Raw genomic sequence first — 25,770 nt, forward strand, 5'->3', positions numbered from 1 at the left:
GTTATCCAGGTATCTCGCAACGCGCTCGTGTGGCTATTTCCTGATGACCAATTTGGGGCATTAAGTATTGCATCGACTCTGTCATCATCATTGGACAGGCCCTACCCGTTTTTGGTGTTCCTATTGGTTTAAGTACTCCATTGTTTTCGTCACCTCCCATTGCTAATCTCATCTTTGTCTTGTTCCGGCTGCTAAACATTACACTGTCCTGGGACCATAATTAAGTCTGTGGGTTCCTAGTAAAGGGGAATGGTGGTTTATGTGGTTCCGCCTCAGTAAACAATGTATATCTCAGCGTCGCGTAGACGGCTATGATTACACGACCAGCATTGTACTAAGGTTTGTTCTGCCTGTACTTAGTACCTTTCTTTTCTTGCACGATTAGCCTGTATCATAGCTTTGGTTTCGTTTACACTTTCCATCAAATCAGTTTTCCAACCACTGGATGATCGCGGTATGCCTCCCAAGTCCTCTAACCTGGCCACATGGCTAGTGAGTGTCTGGGGATCTCCCTTGTTCCTCTGCTGCACAAAACTCACTCTCACCATCCCCCTACCCCCAGCTCTACCCTCAAACAAAAAGACAGCGGCAGTCACAGGATGGTAATTTTATATTCAGTACAAATGTTTATTTTTGCAATGAGAACTGCACAAAAAAAAAAAAAAACTTTAGTATATAAGTGAAAAGTCTACGAATTCCCTTCTACAAATGTCTAAAGTGTTTAATACAAGTCTCAGATTCACTGACATAATTATTGGCCAAGCGATCCGTGCATACAGTACAGTGGGGGCTTGTACACACCTCTTACTCTTGTATAGGACTAAGATTTCTAGTACTGTGGGAGGGAGTGGGAAATGGCCAGAGAAATTAAATAGTAGATCCAAGTTCTAATTACAACCCAGTTAGAGAAACACCCATCAGGAAGGTGTGGAGAGGGCCACGGCAGAGTTAAATCTTTAGAAGGTGCAGACAAAAACCATTTCTCCAGCTAAACAGTCGGACCTGGCCTGGGGAAGTTACCAAACAAAACAGGGAACAGAAATGAGGGGGTGGGATGAGATGGAAGAAACCCCAAAGAACCAAAATGTAAGTCCCACTTGAACCACAGTGGCACATGAGGAAGTGCCTGCTGGGGCGTGGGGGCAGGGGCAGGGAGGCAACTGGGGACCTCTGGCTGGATGCCTGAACTACACCCTTGCCAGGTTTCCCAGATCCCAAACACAAGATGATACTAGGGCTTTTCTGGTTGAAAAACAAAGGGGGTAAGGGTTAAGAAACAGTGCTAGAAATGTTTCAGTTTGTGTCGGGGCACACATAAATGATACACTTTCATCTTACATCCTAGGGACCACTCTTGAGTGCTGCCCTTACCTTGTGGCACGCTGGTGGGCACACGGGCAGCCACATGGCGGGCTCTCTTGGAAGGGAATGTGTGGGTGCGTGTCTACATGCGTGGGAGGTGAGGATCCTGGTTGGTGGGGGGGGGGTGTACACTTATCTAAGAACATCTGGTTAACCCTGAGCTTAAATGAAAGGAGTAGTTAAGGTAGAGGCAGGCGAGGCGGGAGAAGCGGCCCAAGTCCTCTGGTGAGTGCGGGACCAGGATGGAGGAGGGCAAGGGGGAAGAATACTGTCTGGAGTTTGGCCAGGTTCTGCTGCAGCATGTCACCCACCTAGAAGGCCAGGGTCCACAGGAAGAATGGGTACCTGGGCTCCCTGTCACAGCTTCAGCTTGGTCATGGAAGATGGGCAAGGTGGCCCCTGATGGTAGTTCTTGTACAAAGGTGGTTGGGGATCCCGGGGGGCCCCCTGGGCCTAGCCTAGGCAACAGGTGGTTCACAAAGAAATGTCAGGAAGACGCCAGCATTAAAAAAGAGAGATGTGTTTATTCCATGATCAGTACAGACCAAATGCATATTCACCGTATGAAAGTCAAACCAGTCAGTGACTCCAGAGTTTGGCCAACACTGAGGCACCAGCGTCGTGGTGTAGAGTGGGTTCTCATGGCACACGTAACCTCACCAAGGGCTCCAATTATAAAATTAAAAAAAAAGGGGGGGTGGGGGAAGGGGCAGCCGGCTCGTCAGGCTGGGTGGGGAGCCTCTACCTCAGGGGTCTGTGCCCCCCCCCAGACCCCAGTGCCTGCCTCGTCCCCTGGCCCTTCCTTTCCTGGTATTTAAAAAAAAAAAAAAAACAAAAAAAAAAACACAACTCAAACAGATTTGACATTAAAAACAAACGGGGGGGAGGGAAAAAGAAAACATGGTTTATAATTAAAAACAGACTAATAAAGTTTGAAACTGAGTAAAATATAGGCAGTTTTTTTTTGTGTTTTGTGTGTTTTGTTGTTTTTTGTGGGTTTTTTTTTTTGAGTTTTTTTACACCAGTTTGGTGGAGTCACCAACAAACTTCAAACAAAGATATGCCAACTATGTTCACTACACAGTACAGCCACGGTCACACACTACCCACAGCGCGGTGGCAGCCGCCGCTCAATGAGGAGACGATCACACCATTTCGGAGATAAGCAGTGCCATTGTGTCTGGAGGAGAAGAGAGAATTAAAAATAAAATAGAATCCAACAAAAAATATATATATAGAAAAAAAAAAAAAAAAAACCCAGAAACACAGGTGGGAAGGAACTGACTTTGGTTGGTGGCCTCACTCACTGGGCGAGGCCGGCCCACACACGCGCGTGTGACAGTCACCTTGCTCCAAATTGCCATGGACACACACACACCTCCACGGCACTATTCCCTTTTGCACAAGCGAACACTTACAGAGAGCGGCTCTCAATTAAAGGCTTGTGGGGGAGGGGAGGGGTGGGGTCTGTTCAAGGCAAAGTCAGTGCCAGCAAGGGGGTGGGCCGGCGCCCTCGCCCGCCTCCAGCTCGCTCGGGCCTGCCCTGGCCTCCTGGGAGCGGGCGGTGGTGGCTGGGGTGTAGGGGAAGGACTCCTGGTGGGCAGGACGTCACGAACGTCACGTTCTCAGGGACAGAAAACCAGTCACGGTGGCGGCAGCAACAATGTCCTGTGTATACTGTGTAGACATTTGGCGGAGAGCAGGACCTCTGCCCCGCACGCAGGGACGCGCGGCTTGGGTCTGGCCAGCACTTGCTCGTGGAGAGGCGTGCTCTGAGCCGACGTCCTGCGAGGGGGGTGGTGGGTGGCGGGACGTCCGGCTGGCTGTAAGGCAGACAGGCTCTGCGATCCTCAGCTGCCCGTCAGGCCTGCCCTGGGCACAGCATGCAGGAGGGCCAGGCCCGGAGCCACCCCCTTGCCGCTGCTACCGCCTCCACTGCCGCCCTAACACTATGGAGAGTCAACGTTTCGCCAGAAAATCAAAGTCAGAAGTCACCTAGGTGCTCTCAGAAAAGATTTTCTTCAAATATTGACAATAGATCACTCTGGAAATTCATGTCAATGGTAGCTGCCATCTGGAGGGGAGAGGAGGGAGGGAGGGAGGGAGTGAGACTAGGTGCCCTACCCTTACTGCAGCTTCCAAGCTCCCCCGCCCCCAGCACTGGCCAGGCCCTCGGGGCCCCCACACCCAGAAACCTCCCAACACCAAGCCTGAGCCACCTGTGAGAGCCCGAGGCCAGCACAGTGCAGGCCAGCAGGAGCCCCGAGCCCGGGAGCACCCCCCCTCACCCCCCCCTCTCAGAGAGTGACTGCCTTCACCCCCAAGGTTCCCGGGTCCCCTTTCCAAGCCCCTCCAAGGCTGGACCCTCGCCCAGAGGTCCCCGACTCACCGCCTCCCGGCGCCTCCGCTCCTGCTCCCGCTTTCGGGCCAACTCCCTCTGCTGGTCCAGCATGGACTGGGGCTGGGAGCTCTGGGCCTGGGGGGCTGCGGCGGCGGCCACGGCAGCGGCCTGCTGCTGCTGCTGCTGCTGCTGCTCCTGCCGCTGCTGCTGCTGCTGCTGCTCCTGGCGCCGCCGTGCCTCCTCGTGGGCCCGCCGGGCCTGCTCCAGCGCGTCCTCATCCTCTCGGCTCCTGGGCGCAGCAGAGCAGGGCAGAGCTGCCAGTCAGCACAGGGCGGGCGGGCGGGGGGGGGCGGGCGCGGCGACGGCAGCCCCCGGGGGCCCCAGGCTGCCCACAACCCCAGCCCACCTCATGCGCTCCTGCCGAAGCCGCTCCTTCTCCTTCTCTGCGTGCTCGGCCTGTGCCTTCAGGGCCTTCTCGCGCTCCTCCTTCTCCCTGGCGGCACGGCGGAACTGCTCAAAGCTGTCACTCGAGGACTTGGCTGTGGAGGACGGGGTGGTGGGATGCTTCTGCACCAAGCTAGCCCAAGAGCCCATGTTCTTGATTTTCAAGTCCTGCCAGACAGAGAAACCACAGGGTGGGTGGGGGGTCGGGCTGCACCGAGAAGGCCACAGCCTGAAGGCACCCCCCCCCCCCCCGCCCCCAAGGTGCCTCCCTGGCATGGGGACGTTTGTGGACTCACTGTTCCTACCTTTTTGGGTGCAACTGGCGTCTTCGGCTCCTGTTTCTGTTTGTCCTTGTCGGAGGCCCCTGGTGGGGGCGCATTCTGCTCAGGGGGCCGGATCACAGGCCTCCCGACATCCACAGGCTTCATCTCAGGCCCTGGAACGCAAACCACTTGTGGGCCTGGGCCGGGGCCCATTCCCCCCTGCCCCCAAGCCCAGTAGGGCGGAGTCAACCAGCCCACAGAAAGCTCCCGTCCAGTGCACTGAGGGCACTCACGTTGGGGCAGGTGAACGGGTGCCTTGATGCTCTCTGGGTGTTTAGGGGGCTCTGGCCGCAGTGAGGGGCTGAAAGGCTCGCTGCGAATGATGGGTGAGTGGATCTTCTCCTCCTTCACCACCACCAGGGGCTGGGGCTGGACCACAGAGGCCGCACGCAGCTCCTGGGATGGCACAGGCACAGTGGCCGGTGAGGCAGGTGGGTGCCTCTGGCACCGGCCCACACCTGGCCCTGGGGGCTGTGGCCCAGCCCTGCCCTTTACCTGCTTCTTAGGCTGAACGTTTTGCTGGGGTGGTGACTGGTGGGTTAGGCTCTGGAACGGTGGCATCTGGGGGGAATGTATCATAAGCGGGGAGGGGGCTTCGCGGAGGTGACCTAGGAGAGGGGACAAGGAGCATGTCAGCAGAACTCGTGTGGACATCACTGGCCTGGGCCCAGCCAGGTGACCCCCTAAGCTGGGGGGAGACCCACACTGGCTGAGCCCCAAGCACATCAGGCCCCTAGCTCAGTGTATAGCAGGGCTTCATGGAGCCATGAGCTCAGTCCTAGTGTCTGATGCCCCTGTGTGTCAGAATCATCGGGAACCTTTGAGAAGTGCAGATCCTGATGTAGTTGGTCACAGGTAAGGTCTGGGCCTGAGTACTTTTTAAAAGTTCTCCAGATGGTTCCACGGCATAGCCTAGGTTAAATATAAGGGACATCAACAGGATGCCTGGGTGGCTCAGTGGGTTAAGTGTCTGCCTTCGGCTCAGGTCATGAGCTCAGGGTCCTGAGACTTTTTTTTAAAAGATTTTATTTATTTATTTGACAGACAGGGAGCACAAAGCAGGGGGAGTAGCAGGCAGAGGGAGAAGCAGGCTCCCTGATGAGCAAGGAGCCCGATGTAGGACTTGATCCCAGGACCCAGATCATGACCTGACCCAAAGGCAGAAGCCCAACCCACTGAGCCACCCAGGCGTCCCATAAGAAAATAAAATCTTAAAAAAAAAAAAAAAGGGACATCAATAACCTTACAACCTTACAGAACAGACAGCCTGAGCTCCCAGCTATCCCTATATATGGCTTAACCTGCCTGCTTGGACAAATGCTTTGGGACTAGGACTGGATCCCCAGGAGACCCTCCCCACACAACTCAGCCTGCCAGCCCCACACAAGGGAGATGCTGGAACTAGCCTGCACCACGGCAGAGCTGGGAGAACATGTTCTTGGCTTATGGTTCTTACAGGAATTGGGCCAGCCCACCCACCTTCCTCAAACCAAAGGCGGGTGGGTGGGAGAGTGGAGATTCAGGCAGCCTCAAGGTCCAAGTACCTGGCACAAGGCAGGAGCCTGGAAAGCGCCATCAAAGCACTTAAGTCTGACACCTCAGCCTCACTGGTGAGAAAACAGCTTGAGGTCACAGTCACCAAATTCTGCCTTTGACTCCTCTACCTACTCTAGCATGGAAACGCCCTCCTGCTTAAATCCCTGACATGTCTTGGCCAGCTCCAGCATGGGACAAGCCACACTTGTCCACAAAACAAAGCCACCTCTCTGCAGTATACTTGCTCCTGGTCCTGCCTTGTGCCTCACAATGAAAAACCTAAGCCAAGCTCTGCATACAGGCCCTTCCGCTCACCTCCTCCAGGCCGGATTCCAGCTGCCATCCGCAAGCAGAGATACCAACACCCCTGGCCCTCCACCAGCGCCTGGGCCCAGCAGAGACCACAATGCCTCAGCTATGGTTGGACCCTCCCTGCCCCTCTCTCTAAAGCCAGAACTTGCTCCTAACCCCAGAGAGGCAGAACAGCTGCTCAGAGACAACATGGTGGTGAAGACCAGCCCACTCCTGCACCTTGGTCCCCAGCCCCATGTGGCTGGTTTCGCCAGCCTTGGTGTTGGGGGCCCCAGTCCAGGCCTAGGGATCTGCAGGCACACGACTGTGACAGTCTCTCACTGGGATGGCTCCCTCAGCAGCATCTGCTGAGGCTTGACCTGGGTGGTGGCAGGCAGATGCTTGGATCTATGATTTGTAGGTATCACCTGCCCGCCAGTGGCTTCATCCACCAGCAGCGAGAGGGGAGGCCCATGGGCTCAGGGGTAGTGCCTGCAAGTTCGCCAGGTGCCCTGGCCAGAGATGCACCTCCTTGGGACTCCAAATTGTTGGCCTTTGGCCCCAAGTCCCCAGCTGCGCTCCAACCCACGTTGCTCCCTGTGACCCACCCCAGGCCACAGGAGCTCAGGGGAAGTGGGCCTGAGGACTCACAGCACAGGTTGTCAGAGGGAACCTGCCCACCACAAGAACGAGCTCTACTGAAGAGCTCTCATGTCCTGCTCACCACTGCCCCCTACAGGGAAGCCTGGCCTTCCTTAAGGGGGAAAACAGGCACAGCCGCACAGCTGCGGGGACCAGCACCAGCACCAGCACCAGCCTTTCCCAGGGAGGACAGCCAGCTGTTCTTGGCTCAGGGAGTCCAACGATCACCTGGCACCTGGCAGCTTTTGCCAGATGTTGGAGCAGTCACAGCCTGAGCTCAACAGCCTTGCTGTTCAATTTGCAGGAGGCACCTGCACTCCCTAGCCAAGCTACGTGGTCTGCACTGCCAAGTCCAGGGGCCTCAACCCTGACCCTCACGTCACCACACCATGAGGCACTGCCTGGAACAATTCCCTCGCCGAGGCCGGCCAGCACATTTTGGTCACAGACACTCAGAAAACAAGTGCCAGGAAAAGCGAGAGGGCGTGGCCTAATCAACACTGTCGACAGAAAAAGGACAGCCTGGATCAGTGCGGAGACAGGGACCAGGAACAGCTGCCAGGTACAGCGTTAGCCCAATTCTCTCCCACGAGGTCCTGACTCCCACCAGGTGAGCCTCGCTGAGAGCAGAGCACCTATTCCTACAGGTTCCCAAACAGCCCCCTGCTGCCCAGGCCTGCCCCTAGCTCTGCCTGGACCTCACTCCCCACCGTTTGTTAAATTAGCTCTGGCTCACCCTCTGATCACCTCCTCCAGGAAGCCTGCCCTGACTTCCAGAAACGGATCAGGTGCCTCCCTGGGCTCCTGGCTTCCCCACCTAGCAGGATCACGATGCACTGTAATGCTCTTGACTGTAAGTTCCAAGAAAAGGGCCAGTGGGGACCTTGTTCCCAGTCATCGGGTTCCAAGCCAAGACATCGGGTTGCAACCCAAGACCCCAAGTAAGAACACTACATGAAGCACCGACGCCCCCTTTCAGCCACCTCTGCAACCAACCCCGAGCCTTTCAAGTGGGGCTCTGAGCCCACCTCAGCCTGAAGCATGAGCTGACCAGTCTGGCTTCTCAAAGACAAACTTCTGGGCCCAGCACCAGCCTCCCCAGAGCCCAGGGGCAAAAGCCAACTTACCGGTTGAATAGGGGTCCGACTTGTGGTGCCGGGGTGAAGGGTGATGCTGGATGACCTGCTGAGGTTTGGCGGGCTGTGGTGGCGGTGGCTGCTGGCCAGGGGGCGGGTGTGGGGGCTGCTGGCCCGGGGGTGGCGGGGGCTGCTGGATGTGGGTAGGGAACTGCATGGGCTGCATGTGCACAGGCCGTGGGGGGGGCTGGTGCTGCTGCTGGGGTGGCGGCTGTGGCTGGGGGGGGCGGCGGCGGTGGCTGCTGCTGTAGCTGCTGCTGCACTGAGGGGTGGGGTGGGGGGGGCCGGGGGGGGTGGGGGCTGGGACTGCACCTTCACGGAAGGGAGTAGTGGTGTGGGGGGCTGCACCTTCTGCAGCTGCTGCAGGTAAAGCTGCATCTGCATGGAGGTGAGGGGTGGGGCGGGTGGCTCTTCGTCCTCCTGCAACAGCACTTGGGGGGGCTGAGCCATGGGGGGCTGTGGGAGAAGGGGTGGCTGGGCCAGGGCAGGTGACACGGCCGGGGGCCGGGCAGGCTTGGGGGGCAGGGCGGCGGCGCGGTTGCTGGGCCGTGATGGCTGCTGGGGCAGCGCGTTGTGCAAAGCTGGAAGGACACAACAGCGTGGTGGTGAGGCTCACGGCTTCTGCACCCCGTGGCCCCCGGCCCAACCTCTCTGCTCCACTAGTTTCCCTCCAACTAGTCATCTCGCTCCACCGCCCTCCTTGGCTTCCCACAAACTCCAGGATAAGAAGAGTTTCTAGAGCGGTCCACAGGATTTGGCTCCTCACAACCCCCGTTCTGCCCTGCGCTCTGCACCCCTGACCTTCCTCCTTTCCCTTCAGCTGCTCCCTATTTTCACACTTGCCCTTCAGATCTCAGAGGCAGCCTTCCCTGAATCCCCCAGGCGTGTGTGTGTGTGTCCCAGCACCTCCGTCCTCAACTGGGAGCTGGGGCGGTGGTGGGCCACACACATCTTTTTTCCATCTCACACAATGCTTGGCCCAGCAGAAGAAACGAAGTCAGTATCTCTTCCATGTGGAGGCACTAACTATGCAGAGCCTGTGCCTCAGTGGCTCATGATTTCCTTAACGGCTCACTCGGGAAAGCCACCGACCTCCCCGTGGAGGCAAGACAACTACCTGCGGAGGTCCCACAGGTCGCCCAAAATGCCTCCCCGACCCTCGGCAGCTGTGGCTGCAGCTCACCTGGAGGAGAGACCACCGAGTGCTGGTTGAGATGAGGTGGAGTGCTGTGCTCGGGCGGCTGGGGCAGGTGGGGGGGCAGCTCAGGCTGCGGCAGGTGCAGGATGGGCTGGGTGAAGTGGCCAATGGGGTCGAAGACGCTGCCTGGGAGCTGGGGCTCCAGGACAGGCACCTGGGCGGCGATGAAGGGCGGAGGCGAGGATTTCATCGTGGGGGCCGCCTGCGGCGGCATGGAGGGCGGAGGCGGCGGGGGCGGGGGCTGCTGCTGCTGCTGCTGCTGTTGCTGCTGCTGCTGCGGTGGAGGCGGCGGGGGCTGCTGGGGAGGCGGCGGGGGCTGCTGGGGCACGGGGGCTGGGGCCTGCTGCATCTGCTGATGGTGGTGGTGATGGTGCTGCAGACAGACAGGCTGACGTCAGGCAGGCGGCACACTCCTGGGTGCCCTCAGAGCCCTAAAAGGGCAGGCGGCCGCTGCTCACCTGCTGGAGGACACCCCTGAGACCACATACCTTCTTCTGCTCCCTCCCGGGGTGCCCCTTCTTTTTTGACTTCGGAGCCATCTCTGCAGAGGGAAAGAGAAGGTGGTGAGGCTCTGGGGGAGAGGGCTGTGAGCTGGCCTCCAAGGCAGAGCAAGGAGAAAACAGAGGGTAAGTTCAGGAGAAGGGCCGGTGACGGTGAAAGGGAGAGTAGGTGGGTTCTGTCTGGGATGGGAGTCGGTCACGGGAAAGGGAAAGACGTGTGGGGTGTTACCTACCCATCTGCCTGCCGCTTTTCCTAGTGGGGACCATATTTGAAAAGCCTCCCTGCCAATTTCCAGACCATTAGCTGGCTCCATTAAAGGATGACACCCAGGTACACCGGGAGCTGAGCTACGGACACCTCCCTGCCCAGTGTCTTCCCCACTTGCTGGCCAGAGGCCACTATGGTGACCCAAGTGTCTGTACCCCAACCTGCTTTGCTTTGGAACAATCACATTAGAAATCATCACATCCATTTGATGATTAGCCAAGTGAGACTCAGAGAGACTAAGGGACTTGCCCCGTGTCACACAGCTAAAGTAACAACATGGTGGCCTCCAACTGCACTGCCCTCTATGCTAGCTCCTCCCCAGCCTCCCAGGGGAAGCAGAGATGCACAACTGGGGGACAGAGCGCGTGGAGGTGTTGTCCCATGCCTGGCCGCGGAGTGAGCACTTTAGGGGAGGGTGGGAGGGAAGGAAACAGGCTGGCCTCCCAGGAATGACCAGGAGGAAACAGGGAAGGTGCTCACTACCACTGGCCAGCAAAGGGAGGCCACCAACCAGCACTCCCTTCCTCGTGGGAGACCGGCCTCAGAGAAATCCCCGTGCTGGGACACGGCTAATATGCTGCAGGGACTCTCCCTGCCATGTGTCCCCTGATACCTCAGGGGCCGACAGCTGGTTGCTGCTGTTGTGTGGACTCGTCCAGGGTGGGCCTGCCCCTGCGAGGAATGTGCGGGAGCCAGTGCACACACCCACCTCTGCACCCACTCCACAGATTTATGCTAAGGATCTTTCGACAGCTGTTTGCCCCTCACCAATAATCGCTGGTGTGCAAACCCGAGAGAGGGAGAGGAGAACCAATCAGTAGTACTCATGGGCTAGGAAATGATGAAGTCACCAACCAGGTGGGAGGTGGGACCCATGGTGCTTTTCGAATTCCTGTCACCAAGAGACACCTCATGGCTTTGCCTGGCATCCCCTAAGATCCTTGCCAGGGTGCTGGCTCTTGCTGGTGTTGGAGGACAACATGCTTTGCTACCTCCACTCGCAGCTGCTTCATGGAGGGCCGTGCTAAGCTTCTGGGAGGTGCACAGCCACAAGGTACAGCGCGCTACCAAATGGGATGAGAAAGGACCTCGTGCCCTGCGAGAGCTCACCACTCCATGCAAGAGACAAGACAGTGTGACACAGACCTCAGCAGCTATAGACACAGGTCCTCATACAAATGGCAGCAACCAGGGACATCTGGAACACGGGAACCATATGCCCAGCCTCAAACCTGGACACTGGAGATGCCAGGATACAGAGTTCAGGGCTCTTTGGGTCACAGCAGGAAACCAGGTGAGAGGAACACTCTTGTGGACGGGACATACAAAAGGGGACAGTTTTGAGTGACTTGCAGGATTAGGGCCACGAGGCTGGCAGCTGCGGGGTAAAGGAACTGAACTAGAGAGGTGGGAGGCCCAGGACCAAAGGAACCCTACATGCGCTAGGGGAAAGCACAGTACAGAGAGGCCACTGAGCCGAAGGGAGCAGGAGAAAGGGGCTGAGGGTCCCTCCAGGATGGGCACCTCTCCCAGCAGATTCCAGTAACGTGCACTGAAGCTCGAGGGAGGCTGGAACAGCTGCTCACACAATGGGCAGGCCTTTGGGAGGCTGGGGGATCAGAAACTGGGGTAAGAAAGGGGCCAATGGGTAAAGTCTGACCAAGAGAAGACACCGTATTGTGAGGAGGGCTGGGGTGGCCTGTCATCTCATGGCCCCAGGGGAAGCCCTGTTTTTTCCACCATAAAGGAGGAATGGTGGCTCTGAGCCTTCACTATCTCCCCCCAGCAGGTGAGTAGAGAGGCCCACAGGAGCACTCATGGGGACAAAATGCAGTGGGGTCCCAGGAGTTCCAGAGAGCGGGTCTCGGCTGCCTTGGACAGTGTCCCAGGTCCAGGTCTCCGTGAGGAAGTGCTGGTGGGGAGGCGGGCAGGCCTAGAGTGGGAGGTGTACAGCAGACCTCCAGGACCAGAGGACACAAGGGGCCGGCGGTGGGGACCAAGGGCTGCCGGAGCCTGCTTGGGACAGCTGCATCTGGCTCACATGGCCTGAGCCTCCTGAGTTACTGGTAGGAAGACAAGACAGGAAGTGCACAGCTTCACGACACACCAACCCCAAGACACCCCACACAAAACTCTCTAGAAAGGGTTACATGAAGATGGCCTCGAGTACTGTGTGATCTTTATTCCATGAAAATCTTGAACTCAACACAAATTTCATCTTTACATAGGATGGTAATTGTACAAAGAATTAAAACGTTTTGTTTTTGTAAAATCTGATTAAAACACTGATTCCTCCCGCCCCCCACCCCCACTCAAGGGAGGGAGACGGGATTGAGGGTAAGGGCAGGGCAGAGGCACAGAGCCCAACTCAACTCAACTGACTGGGGAGCCTCGGCACTAGCAGAGGCCCAGGCCACCCACCCCTCCTGCAGCAACCCCTAAGGCCCTGCGCACCCCCCGCCCACACACGGGAGGCTGCCATTAAGGAGTGAGTGGGTAACGCTCTCTCTGCTCTATTCCTGGGGCACCGGGCACGGGGGACAGCTTGAGTCTCAAGATCAAGTTCTTTTGACAGATGGAAGCCCCATGGGCAAGGAGGCCAGGATCCACAAACAGAAAGGGTGCAAAGACCCTGCGGGAGAGCTGGCCTGTGGCTAGAGCTGGTATGCACGAGTGTGGGAAGGGGCAGGGCGGGGCAGCACACAGGCCGACAATGTGGGAATCCAGGCTGCCATTTGTTCCAAGACGGCAGAATCTTCCCAGAAAGACAATGCCAACAGCTTCCCAACTGTCCTGTGGGAATCTCCGGGCATGAAGCCCCCTGGCTCCAGCCAGGCCGAGCTGCACTGGGAACACATCAGGCACAGGCCAAAGGGCAGCTCAAAATAGTCTGTTTGGCAAATGTAGCTTGACTGGGAATCGACGGGCCAGAGGATCAGGGAGCAGCCTAGGAACTTGCAAGCATCACTGCAGGGCCCTGGAGGCTCTGGAGGGGCTGGATCTAGAACACAAAGCCCAGAGGAAGGATCCCAGGGTTTCCGCACAGGAGGTGGCCAGTGCCCGAGGGCCTGCTGATGGTAAACTACACCTCCTTAAACTTGCTTCCAGCTCCAGAAGGCAGGCTCCAAGATGCCAGGAAACTGCGAGAGGCCTTGAAGAAGTACACACAAACTACACTTTAAAAAGGAAGAAAAAAAAAAAAGCACTCCCTGAAACACAGATGCTGTTCCTTAGGGGACTTTTCATCGGGCAGTTTTCTGCTGAAATGCTGGATTCATGACCAAAAAAGGGCCGATATTTATTTTTAGAGCAAAAAATCCTATTCAGTGCCTCTCAGAGGCCTTGGATGATGCGGTCACCCTGGACTGCCCCACCCCCGGAGGCTGTCATTATTCTAGGGCACTGAAGAATGGGAGGGTGCTAGCAACACCCCTCAGAGATGTGCACGGAGCAGGCCCTGAGGGCTCGGATGGCCTCACGATGGACTGGCCCAGTGCTCTGGATCTGAGAGCCCTTTCTCGTCCACTAGCCCAGTGCCTCACCCCACTGGGGACAGGAATCCTGGACTCCAGGGGCTAGGTCAGCTGGCTGCATGGCTGTTTCTCCTCGAGTGCCCCTCAGCAGCGACCTTCCTGATCACTGCAGCCTGCTTCTAATTCCTTGGTGGGGGGGTGGGGAGTGGGAGACAAGGAGGCAGCCCAAGAGGTACTTTCCCCTCTTGTGACTTTAGGCAAAGAGGCCAAAAAAGTTGGGAAAATGCCCAACAGGCAACAGTGGGGACAATGAAAACAGAGGGAAGACTCCTGGGGCCTGGGAGTCAGCTGTAGCTGGTGGCAGCCTCCAGCTGACGGAGCCTCACAAGCCACCAGAGAGAGGGCATGTGGAGGGACAGCCCCGCGAGCCTACAGGCCCAACTAGGCTTGCCCCTAAGGCCCCTGTCCCTCACGGGGGAAAGCTCTAGATATTAAGTGTTCTTCCTTAGGCTGAATGAGACCTTCCCTGGGCTAACGTCATTTTAAGGTCCAGGAGGAAAGCAGTTAGGATCCAGACAAAGAGGGAGGGATGGAAGAGAGAAAACATACTTGTGATGGGGCCTTGCACACGGAGCAGCACCACATGTATGTGTGTGCAGGGGGGATTGTCATCACCCACTGGGAGATGCCACCCGCCCAGAAGACCCCAGATGACCAGGGAGGCTGGGCAGGACAGCCAGGCAGTCTTTACACAGGAGGGCTGGGGGGCCAGCCAAGCAGGCAGCCTTCCCGGAGGCGGGACTAGGCGTGTACTGCTGGACATGACTAATCCACCCCGGGGGACAGGCCCAGGGCTCTGAGGAATTCCATAACTTGATGGAGTCCTGTCCCTTTCACAGAAGAAAATGGACTTAAGCTATAGCTTGCTGGGAAGGAATCTGGAACTGAAGACCGTTTTATTAAGAGTCCGTGTCCAATGATTAGGCAGGACCTACATAGAGGGAGAGAGAAACCAGTGTGAGAGAAATGGTGTGGAATGTACCATTCAAGTCACAAGAACAGAAGAACCACAGACCGAGCCAGCCTCCTGTGCCCTGCCCGCTTGACAGGGCACGAGAGAACAGCGCCGGAGTCTAGGAGCCCTGCCCCCTGCCTGGCCAGCCACAGGCGGCGACGGACCCACCTTCCCTTTACAAGGGGCACAGTCCCTGCACACATGGACGTCTCCAAAACCACCCAGAGCCCTGTTTATGCTTCTACACAGAACAGCTGCTTCCAGTAACAAGTTCCATGTGCACTGTGAAAGCAGGCCGGCATTTCCTTTATTGAAGGTCTTTGAATGTGAGAGGCGCCCTTGCCTGCCCTACTTGCCATCATTCCTGAAGACCAGCCAGGTGTGCCACACCCATTAGGCACCCCCGACTCTTAAGCTTGTCCCCTCTGGATCTGCTTTTCTGCACACTGTCTACCTCATGGAGGTGATGCCAGCCCTTCCTCAGGGCCTGGGCAGAGATAAGAAAATCCTCCAGAAAGGGGCTCTAGAGTGCAGGACCTCTAGCAAACAGCCTCATTTCTGCATTCCTACAAACCCCAAGAAACCACCACCACCACCACCAAATAAATAAATAACCACCAAAAAACCAAAACAAAACAAAAAAGACAAAAAACAAATATAAAACACCCAAAATTATAAAAAGAGGAAGCAATTATACACACCGTCAAGGTTGGGGCGGGGGGGGGGGGGGGCATAAAATGAAGACAGCCGGAGGAGTAAAGCTGTCCTTTTCCCAGGGCATCAAGTGTGTTTCCTCTTGACTGGAGAGGGGCATGGGGCACGTTCCCACTCACACAGCAGAGCGGATGCCTCTGTTGGAGTCACGGATGCAACCAACACTGCACTCCCATGGTCTTCAAGTGTGCGCGTGGGAAAAACCCACCCACCGGCCGGCCTATCGTTCAGGGCACATTCCACAAGGCTCACCCTCGCACATGAAGCCTCAAGAGTCCCTCCAGCTGCGACCCTTGCATGTGGGTGTATGAGGGGTCACCTGACAGGACAGGCAGACCAGCTACAGTCCCATCCTCCAGGTCTTTTCCTATCCCCACCCCACCCCCACCCCTACCAGGGGCCTCTCCTTTTTCCCAAGAGCAAGCGTCACACCCTTGGAGCGGGCAGCAGCAGGCCCCAAGATGGGACTGGGACCCAGTCCCTCAAAGACCCCAGGGGTCGGAAGCTGAGGCTGGTTGTCTGGGAAGAACGCCCCATGGCCTCTGTCTGCACTTTCCGGCTCAAATCTTTCCAAAACATCAAGCATTCCTTTTTCCCCTGGAGCTATTAAGAAACACCCACATGCTCCAATCCTGGGAAAAGGAAACAAGCAGACTAAAATAGCTGGAGTGTGCTCCCACTGCAACTAGAAGACCAGGCCCAAATCCAAGAGCACTGCCCCACACCTCCCCGAACCCATCCCAGCCCAGGTAGCTGGGGTAGGAGGATGTGCTCCTAAGAGGGACATGAGCTGCGTGTCCACCCTGCCCAGAAAGACCTGTGGATGGCATGTGGAAGGAGTCCATCATCAGCAATGTGACTGGGTGGAAGGCTGGAAAAAAAGAGTTCTAGGACATCCCTCCTGACCCCAGGAGCCAGGCAGACATGATCCCAGCACGGGTGACAGGAAGGCCACAGCTCTGCCCATAGCCCACCTGGGATGGCCACGGAAAAGTAGCATTTGTATCCCCTACCCTGTCCCAGTACTGAACCCTGAAGCAGATTTAGTCATTAGCCAGAACTGAAGTTCCACAAAAGACCACAACCCAAGTAATAGCTGGGTTTGGAGGATGTGGCAGGACTGGCCAACAGCGTGCTTCTGGGCAGGCGGGCGGCCGGGGTGGCGGGGGGGGGCACGCACAGGAGGCAGACACGACACAGGGTGGCCTGGGAACGGAGCTAGGAAAAGTCCAACCCACCTCCCCATCCCCCAATTCCCATTTGTGGGGGCACCGCCTCCCTGAACTAAAGCTTGGCCCCACAGACCAGCCCCGTGCCTTGAGCAGCCCACAGCGTCCTTATCTATGGAGAGTGGCCAAGAGGGGTCTATGCACCCCACCCCACCAAGCCCCAATTTCGTGCCTCTGTTTGGTTTCTTTTGGTGATTCATGTCTCTGGGCCCTGTCAGCAGAAATGACCCTTAGTACAAGTAACAAAAATAGGCCCTTTCAGGAATTTCGGCTCCGGTCCAAATGGAAACACAAGAACAAGGAGGGCAAAACAATTAAGCCCCAAAAGACCAAAGGAAATACCTTCAGTGCCCCCCACCCTGCCCTACCCCCACTAACTGGTCACAGAAATTGGGGCTCCCTAGCTCCAGGGACCCAGCTTGAGCAGCTGCTGGAGGAGCTGCCCTGGAAGTGCGTGTGGTTTCCTGTGTGGGATGGCTGCATTCAGTGGTGCAGGGGTGCAAGCTCCTACTTTGGGGCTGACAGTGTCTGAGCCCCAGGGCACAACCCCACAGGGTGGAAGCACCCAGTCGACCCACACCAGAGCTCCGCAGTGCACACAGACGAAAAAGGAAAAGTCAGAACTTAGAAGACAAATGGGAGCCTCCCAAGACGAGGTAGGGAGGATGCCTGGAAAGAGGGATGAGCCGGAAGCAGCCCAGCAAGCCACGGGGGCCGAACTGCTGGAGCCTGGGAGCCTGAAGGCCGGCGGCTCGGAGACTGTAAATCTCACCCTCCTTCCCGCCCAGACAGCTGTTCCCAGGACTCTCAGATTACTTGTTGCACAATCTTTCCATTTCTTTCAAAGGGGGAACAAAAAGGGAAAAATAACCTCAGCAGTCAAGAGCTGCCGGAGACGCCGTGACAGCTACCCCACAGCACACGGCAGGACGTGGGTGCAGGGCACTTTGGAGCCCAGGAGAACTCCTTCCTCCAGCAAACACGCCCCAAAGAAGAGCTCGGGGATCAGGGACAAAGGCCACAGATATAGACTCGCAATCAGGACCTGACGGCCGGGTACCACGTCGGGGTAGTCTGCCCTTGGCCAAACTGCACTGTTTTAACAATCAGGTCTCCTGCCAATTCCAACCTCTGGGGTTTTCTTTTGGTCACTCAGATCCTTTAGGAGAAAAGGCTGTGAAACCCCTAGTAGGAGCAGCCTGCTACGAACCGCAGGAGGTGCAAAAGCCCAGAGCAAAAGGCAAACCCGAGAGGTGGCTGGCACCGAAAGTGAGAAGTCAGTAGCCACCAGGAATGCTAATTGAGCCCAAGAATATGGCCATTCATCCTACTGAGTGCAGTGGGCCCTGGCTTGGGGCCAGCCCTTCCTGGCAGGCATGGGGTGTGGCGCCCCCTGCTGGTTGATAGATTAAAAAGCCACGGCGGGGGGAGGGGTGCGGTTTGCTGCTTAGGAGGAAAAGGACAAAAGATGGAGACAGGAGGGCAGCAAACTGCCCACAGCAGTCTCTGCATATACTAGAGCTCAATAAATACAGAATACAGCTTAATCAGTCCCATTTGAGCCCATTGGAAGTGAGGTAGTCCACAGAGGAGTCTTGGAGAAGCCCTTAGGCCCATCCCAAGGCAAGCCTCCAACCCACTAGGAAAGTCTGGTACGCTTTATCATAAAAGTGGAGAAGAGTGAGAAGGCCCAGAAGCCCTCCCATCCTCCACTGCCCCAAACAGAGGCAGGCTGAGCCCACATGAGGACCTGTGTGAGCACACGCCTTGGAATGGGATCACCCAGCTGCTGTGAGCAATCCTCACACTTCCTTGGCACAATCAGATCACATTATGTTCATGAACTGATTAAGTGGGGCTTACTGTTTATCTCCAGTAAGAATAAAATGCCAGAGAGGGGATAGATCTATAAAAGAAAACACCAGGGGTCTTTGTTGCCCAAACACATTTCCCACTGTGGATACGCGTACCACAGGCTGCCTGGAGGGACAAGCCTAAGGCCCCAGAGCTGGTTCTCCGGTGGTCTGCAGATTGTCTCTGCTCAGCTGATGGAGCTAAACCTGCCTAGGGGCAACCGCGCTCACCCAGACACACATGGCCAGCTCCACCTCACAGTACAGGCTGGTTGCCAGGCTGCTTCTTCTCTAGTCTCTCCTCCTGGCCAGTGGGAGCACCTGCCTGCTCCCTGAGAATAACCAGGAAAGCACACATCTGGAGGAAAAGCTCCTCTCCCTACCACCATGCAGCTCTCAGCATCTCCTCCTGCCCTCACTGGCTCCCACCACCCCCCACACTGAAGCTCCTGCTCAGGTGGGCGGTGGGCTCTGCCAGGGCACCAGGGGGCACACGTGCAGGCCCATGAAACATGAAGAGAAGAACTGTTAGAGGCTGTAGGACATGCTGGTCCAAATGCGTGCACAGTTAGGAGAAGCCAATGCAGCTGTGAGCACGCTGGGGAGAACGGCAATGCCCTGAGCCTGGGTGACAGCAGAGCCGAGAGCAGACTGCTCTACACCTGCAAAAGCACATCACCTGGAACAGCCATGCTGCATGCGACTGTGACATCGGGAAGACCGTAAGACTGGACAGGGTCACACTAAGGTCAATGCCACCACCTGGGCCCCAACACCCGAAGTCCTCACCAGCCCCCCTCAACCAACCCCCTGGGGATTGTGCAGTGTCAATACCCTCAGCAACTCCTCCTCAGGGTACAGGGTCACCCACTGCCCCACGTAGAGGATTACCATGACAGGCCTCTAAGATGGGAGGGCCCAGAAAGTTCTTAGGACCACCATCTCTGGTCTCTAGCAGCCTGGACACACGACTAAGCCCGACACAGGCAGGAATGCGACGAGACAGGAAAGAAGATGCCTAACCTGTTTCGGAGTCTTCGCTGTCAGAGGAGCTGGACTCGCTGGTACTCTCCGACTCCGAGGATGAGAAGCCCTTCATCTTGGAGGAGCCAGCAATCACATCAACTTTCTCAGCTGTAAGAAAGCAACGGGGACTGAGTCACACAGGGCCCTGACCTAGGAGGCTGCCAGTGGCCATGGGCACACCCCAACAGCCTGCAAGAAGGGCCAGCAGGGAGTCGGTGCCTTGTGAGCCAGAGGGCTGCTGCTAAGAGGCCCTGCCAGTCCCACATTTCCCAGTGGTAAGCTGCCAGCCTACTGCACGCACGTCAGCCAAAACTTGGCTTAATACCAGAATTTCAAAGCCCCTCCGACCCCACAGAATACCCCGTGCTGGGTTCCTCAAAGAGTACAAGACAAGGCAGGAGGGGATTCCCTAACACTAGGAACTGCTGGGCTGGGGCTCCCTCAGCTACTTCTCGGGCAGTGGGTGAAGGGGATCTAAAGGAGACATGACAGGAGAGACAAAGCAAGACATGAAAGAGCCCCAGGAGTCTCCCAGCACCTCAGCATGTAGACCGAGGGCAGAACGTCACTGTGCAGCGCCCCAGGGAGGGGCCCGAGAACCCCAGGACGCAGTCCAGGCTGGGCGAGAGGCTACGCATCACTTGCTGACGTGGATCCTAAGTCCTACTGGTCTCAAGACTAAAGCTGTGAGCTAAGGCAAGGCATTTCTAACAGGAAAGAGTTGCTTGGCAGACTGTGTGGAGGAGGCCATGTGGAACTAGAGAACAGCAGGCAGCGACAATGCTGACCCACCACCTCTCCTCCTGGCCCCTGCTCCCCACCCCGACTCCTGTTGCAAAGAGGCGGTGGCAGGATGGGGAGTGGCTGGCTTTGGGGGAGGCTCAGCGGCAAGAGTGAGAGCAGCACTGCTTGGAGCAGGGCTGGAGCCGCTGAGGTGCAGGCGGGCCCCAAATGGGTACCAGCCAGGAGGCCGAGAATGGCAACCACAGCCCAGGGTCCAATGCGATGTCACCACCCCCCAGAGGTTTCTTTGCCTAGGACACAGCTTTTACAATTGGAAAAAACAGCCTGCACAGGGAGAGAGCCACGTCTGGAATGCAAAGTGAACCGTGGACTGGATGGCCTCCTCCCTCTTGGCTGGGATGGCCAGGACTGAGAACCACCCTGCCCCGGGGCGGGCGGGGGGGGGGAGGGCACCTTGGGGTTTCCTTTTCTTCCGCAAACAAGAGGTTACATAGCGCTCCAGTTCTCGCAGGGTGGACGGCTTCAGAGTCTCAAAGTCGATCTCGATCTCATCAGGGTTGGAGTTCTTGAGGGAGGGCTCCCGAGACTGGATGATGTGCACCACACGGCCCAGCTTCTCGCCAGGGAGCTTGTTGATGTCCAGGCTGAGTTGCCGCTTCTCCTCATACGACATGGGCTTGCACTTGTCTTCCTCCTCTGACTCATACGCAGGGGGGGGCTTGCTCTTCATGGGCGCTGGCTCCTTCTTGCTATGAAGGGGTGATGCAGACACTGTGAGGAACGGGTGTCCTGGGAAAGCCAGGCACCCATTCCTCCATTTGGGGCTTGGTGGATGGCTTCCACACCCCCACCCAGACAGCCTTCAAGGGACATGGGGGAGGCTGGAAAGCCCTTATCGGGAGCACCCACTGCAGACAGACTGCAGACTGTGCTCTGCCCTCGCCTTCCACTCCATGCTCCCTGCTACCCCCCCCTCCCTTCCCAAACACAGTGGGCACCAAAGCTCTATCCCAGAGGAAAGGGCACAGATGCAGCCTCCCTACCCATCATGGCGGGCAGGGGTCGTCCCCCCCACCCCCACCCCGGGCAGACTGGGGAGGCACAGACCTCACATTGCTGTTGCTGCTGTTATTTTTCTTGGTCTTTTTGGGAGGAAGTTCCTTGGCTTTGCTCTTCTTATTCTCCTCCACTTCCTCTTTCTTTTTGTGCTTTTCCTTTTTCTTTTCTTTTTTGTCTTTCTCCTTTTTCTTTGGTTTGTTCTGCTGGGGCTGGGAGAGGGCTGCAAGCTGCTCGTGCACGGCTTTGAGCTGTGGAGCAGACAGGCAAGACACACACGTCCATCATCCTGGTGTGTGTGTGGACCCCCAGGCGTCAGGGGGCAGGGGAGGAGGGAAGCACAGGGAGGGGGCTTGGCGCTCAGCCTTGTGACCTGTTGCCTCACCAGATTTTCAAAGTGCCCATGCCCACCCGGGCCACAGACTCCGAGGGTGGCCAGTGCCCTTCTTTGCTAGAGGAGCTGCCCAAGCTGGCAGACACCGAGCTCCACGGCCATCCAGGAGGAGGGTCCCTAGGAGGCTGGGTACTAAGGCCCTGATGTCCGGCTTGTAGGACCCCAGGAGAGATGGATATTCTGGCTCAGGCTCCTCCTTCCAGATACTGGAAGGATCTAGAAGCCTCACCTCTGCCCACAGAACAGCCACGTCTCCCCAACAAAACATCCACGTATGTACAATTGACTCCTGGACAATGTAGGTTTGAACTGTGCAAGTCAACTTATACGTAGTTTTTTTTCCCCCCAATCAATACAGTACTATAAGTGTGTCTTCTATTGCTTACGATTTTTTTTTCACTTTATTAACAGCTTACTTTATTGTTAAGAATATAGTACATAATGTGTGTAACCTACAAAACATACATTAATTGACTATGTTATAGGCAAGGCTTCTGGTCAAGAGTAGATTACTGGTTAAGTTTTCCGGGGGAGTAGATTTTCAGCTGCATGGGAGGCCAGCACTCTGAAACCCCACACTGCTCAAGGGTCAGCTCTGTGTTTACAACACACGTGTGCCTGGCACAGATGGACCAGCAAGAATTCCGCTCCTGCGGAACTCGGAACTGGAACTCCCCATGCCGTGAAGGCCCCTGGGGAGACTGCCCGGTCCGTGGATGCTGGGATGCTGGGGGACTGGGCACGGGGCTGCAGGCACCCTCACCTGCTCCTGGAGCTCTGCCAGCCGCTGGGCTCGCTCCTCTTCAGAGTCATCGGTGGAGCTGTCACTGTCAGAGGAGCTGTCACTGCTGCTGTCGCTGGACGAGGGTGGGGCCACTACTTTGGTGGGGGGTGGCACCGCCGGGGAGGACACGGCCACCACAGGCTCCTCTGGCTCATCTGGCATCTTGGCAAAGCGCATCTCGAACACATCCTGGTGGGGGAGAAGCCATGCCCATGAGGGCTCCCAGGTGCCCAGGCATGTGAGGCAGGGGGCTGCCTGGGCTGGGGCTCAACATCACCACAGCCTCCCTGGCTGCCGGGGTTGACTCAAGAGGAAGCAAGCAGGAGGGTCAAAGAGGGGTGGGCTGATGGTGAACCCCCCCCACCCTGCCCACTAAGGCAAGGGGTGGGCGAAGGCCCCTTGCCAGCTCTTCCAACACTCTTCACAAATTCACTTTGAAAAGAAATATGCTCCTGCCACGGCCTGGCACCCACTCCCCAGGAGATACAGCCCAAGTATGTACATGTGACCCAGGTCACAGGAGGCCACTGGCCCACTGAGGATGTCTGCTTAGGGACTGAAGATAGATGGCAGGTCAATGGAAGGACCCACAAAGAGTGCCCTAAGGCTCTCGTCAGGTCGGTGCTTACTCAGCACTTCCTGAGGGAGCCTTCTGGATGCCAGGGCCAGGCACCAAGAAAGCAGTGAACAGGAGCCTCTGCCCACCTCGGGTTCACACTCCTACAAGGAAGTGGGTGCATTCCAGGCAAAGGAAACAGCACGTGCAAAGGCCCAGCCCTGCAGTGAATGTGCCTGGCACAGAGCCCACGGCCAGTGAGGCAACTGAGCCTCTGCTACAATGGGCACATGTCTGCATCCGCCTCCCCACTCCTTAGATCACCTCTGGGGCATATAACTGAGCAAAGCCATGCCACTGGCTGAGTTATCTCCAGGGCATGCCTGGCAAGGTGTGAAAGGTATAGAAGAGTGGCTGCGGGGGGTGTTGAGGACGGGCTGCAGGAGGTAGTAAGTCTTGTGAGGTGCCAGTGACCCAAGCTTATATTAAGCATGGGATCCCTTGACAGGAGACTGAGACCTTCCAATTCTAAGACCCAGGAATCTGATGGAACTCCATGTGGGGTCACAGAGCTTGGGTACAACAACTCCACCTGGGTACCTGGGCCCACCTGTGCTGCCCCACCAGCCAGCTGGCAGGTCCCTTCCTACCCTGAGGGCTCCAAGGTCATAAATCCAGTGATGACTCAGGACAGAGGACAGCAGTGAAAGGAACAGAGCTAGCTGCCCAGCAGGATATTAGGACCTGCTTTAAGCCTGGAAAAAGTTTGTCAACATGGCATCTCACATAATTATCGAGAAGGGGCCTTTCCCAAGTGTGAGTGGATACTTCAGAGCAGCACAGCCCAGGAGAGCTGTGGGATCAAGCTGTGTCCAACAAACTAGGGTACACTTGACGGAGCTAGCCCTAGAAACCTCTCCTGCTATCTCTGGAAACACAGCTTCAGGTTTCCCCTCCCCAAGGCAGCTGGGAAAGGTGACCCAGGCAACAGGGTAGGTTCGTCCTCAACTGCAGTGCTGTCTCCTCCCCTCCAGACCACCCAGTTCAGCCTCCTCCAAGGCAGCTCCTCCTCCCAGCAAGGTGAGGACCTAGACCTTGCTGTCTAAATGGTTTTACTACCAGACTAAGTCCTGAAAGGTTAATGCCTTTTTAATTCACCCAGAAATAAATTCTGGAGCAGGTCTGAGGACAATGGAGAAGACACACACAAGGGATGAGCAGAGACTGTCACCACCCAGGCTGCCAAGGAGATAGGGGCTCACACCAGAGCAGGGGCCCTACAGTGCCCTAGATACAGGCAGGCCTGGGTCCCCAACAGACCTACATGAACATCCACGAAAAGCCAGGCCTGCTGCCCAGAGGCAGAGGGCAGGTTAGAGGAGTGTGCCTGACGTGTCTGGATCCCACCAAGGGAGGAGGGTGGCAGGCACAGCCAAGTACTCAGTGTTGCTGAGAGGTGAGCCTTTACCAGGTGGCAGCTGCCTCGTGCCACTTATGTGCGCACCCAGCCTCTCTTCCTGCCAGCTGCCAGACAGCACTACCCTTGCCACAAGGACATCCCTACTCCTCCCCAACAGGCTGTGGCTATTGTGGAAATGGGGGGGGGCAGGACTCACCCTGAGGCCTCTTTCCACTCCCAGGGTACTCTACAGCCCTGCCATCCCAAGACCATAAACAGCGAAGAACGCAAGATAGGAGGCCAAGTGGGCTGGCTGGGAAAGCACCGCAGGGCCTGCAAGCTGGGGCTTCTGGCTTCCTGGCCATGCCCAGCTGCAAGACCTGTCCTCCCATCTGCTCTGGCCCCAGTGGGGGACATCCTGGGAAATGCACTTGGGCCTGAGTGCCAGTGAGCCAGAGGCTACTGCAGAAAAACCTTCCCAAGTGGCTGAGACAAGCTGGCACCTGCTGGGGCCTGTTGTATGGTAATAGTTGTAAAGTGCTGTAAGTGTTAAGGTGGAAACAGAAAGGGGGTGGTAGAGAGCCTGTGGGAAAGCTGAAAGCTAAGGATGAGTGGGAGACAGGATGCCAAGAACTACAGATATCCAGCAAGGATGGCTCTAAGGAGAGAAAGGTGTGACTCATGAATCCAGGTGCTCATTCGGGTGGCCAGGTGGAGAATGGGTGGAAAGGGTGTGGGGCCAGGCAAGAGGATGGCCAAATCAAATGAGATGCACCTACGTTGAAGGTCTTGTGAGGGAGGACAGTGATGGTGAGGAACAGTGAATACCAACAACCAGCATTCTCTAGGGGAACAGGGGCTCAGCCTCCCACACTAGGACTGGCAGTATCTCCAGGTGGACCCAGCTCTTCCACCTATGCCATCACCTCCACCCACATTGCGACTCTAAGCATCAATCAGCAAAGCACATTGGTTTCAGAGCATGCGTCTCCTCTTGCTAGAATGTTCACTGGGTCACCTACTTTGGGCTACATCAGATTCATGGGGAAGCACACCCCCCACCCCCTCTAATTAAAGCAGCTGCTGGAGTGCCGAAAAGTCAAGCATGGCCAAGTATGGATATGGCTGTGGGGCGTGGCCATACCTGGGCATACCAGGGCCCAGAGGATGGGGGTGGTGGTGGGGAACAGAATGCAGGCAGTGGCAGGCCACTAGGTGCCAGGTGCTGGAGATGCAGCCATGAGTGGACACACAGACACACATTTACACACACCTCAAAAGCTTCCTGCCTCTGGGATCTAATGCAGGATATCCCAATGCAATTTTCATTTTTCCTTGCTGTAAAAATAATTGCATACCACCTTGAATTTGCACTTTTTCTTGAAAAAGAACTCTGGTAATCTACATGGGTACCAAATTTCCTAAATGACTCCTCACTTCATGACACAGTACAGGACAGTACCACCAGCAGCCCTGGGCCTACCAG

General features: G+C 56.7%; 1 protein-coding gene across 1 annotated transcript in view; it reads right to left on the reverse strand.

Annotated features, from left to right (window-relative positions):
- Window positions 1-1,866: 1,866 nt before the first annotated feature.
- Window positions 1,867-25,770, reverse strand: part of BRD4 (bromodomain containing 4) — a 90,257-nt gene continuing 66,353 nt past the window's right edge. The window contains 14 exon segments of the mRNA XM_035726073.1: window positions 1,867-3,436; window positions 3,752-3,992; window positions 4,110-4,315; window positions 4,453-4,583; window positions 4,704-5,078; window positions 8,067-8,293; window positions 8,295-8,368; window positions 8,370-8,656; window positions 9,259-9,646; window positions 9,762-9,814; window positions 19,349-19,459; window positions 20,549-20,844; window positions 21,203-21,402; window positions 22,309-22,518. Of these exon segments, the coding sequence (XP_035581966.1) occupies window positions 3,368-3,436; window positions 3,752-3,992; window positions 4,110-4,315; window positions 4,453-4,583; window positions 4,704-5,078; window positions 8,067-8,293; window positions 8,295-8,368; window positions 8,370-8,656; window positions 9,259-9,646; window positions 9,762-9,814; window positions 19,349-19,459; window positions 20,549-20,844; window positions 21,203-21,402; window positions 22,309-22,518 (2,868 nt within the window). The 3' untranslated portion in view covers window positions 1,867-3,367.

This window comes from Zalophus californianus, chromosome 1 (genome assembly GCF_009762305.2).
Source record: "Zalophus californianus isolate mZalCal1 chromosome 1, mZalCal1.pri.v2, whole genome shotgun sequence".
NCBI lineage: Eukaryota > Metazoa > Chordata > Mammalia > Carnivora > Otariidae > Zalophus > Zalophus californianus.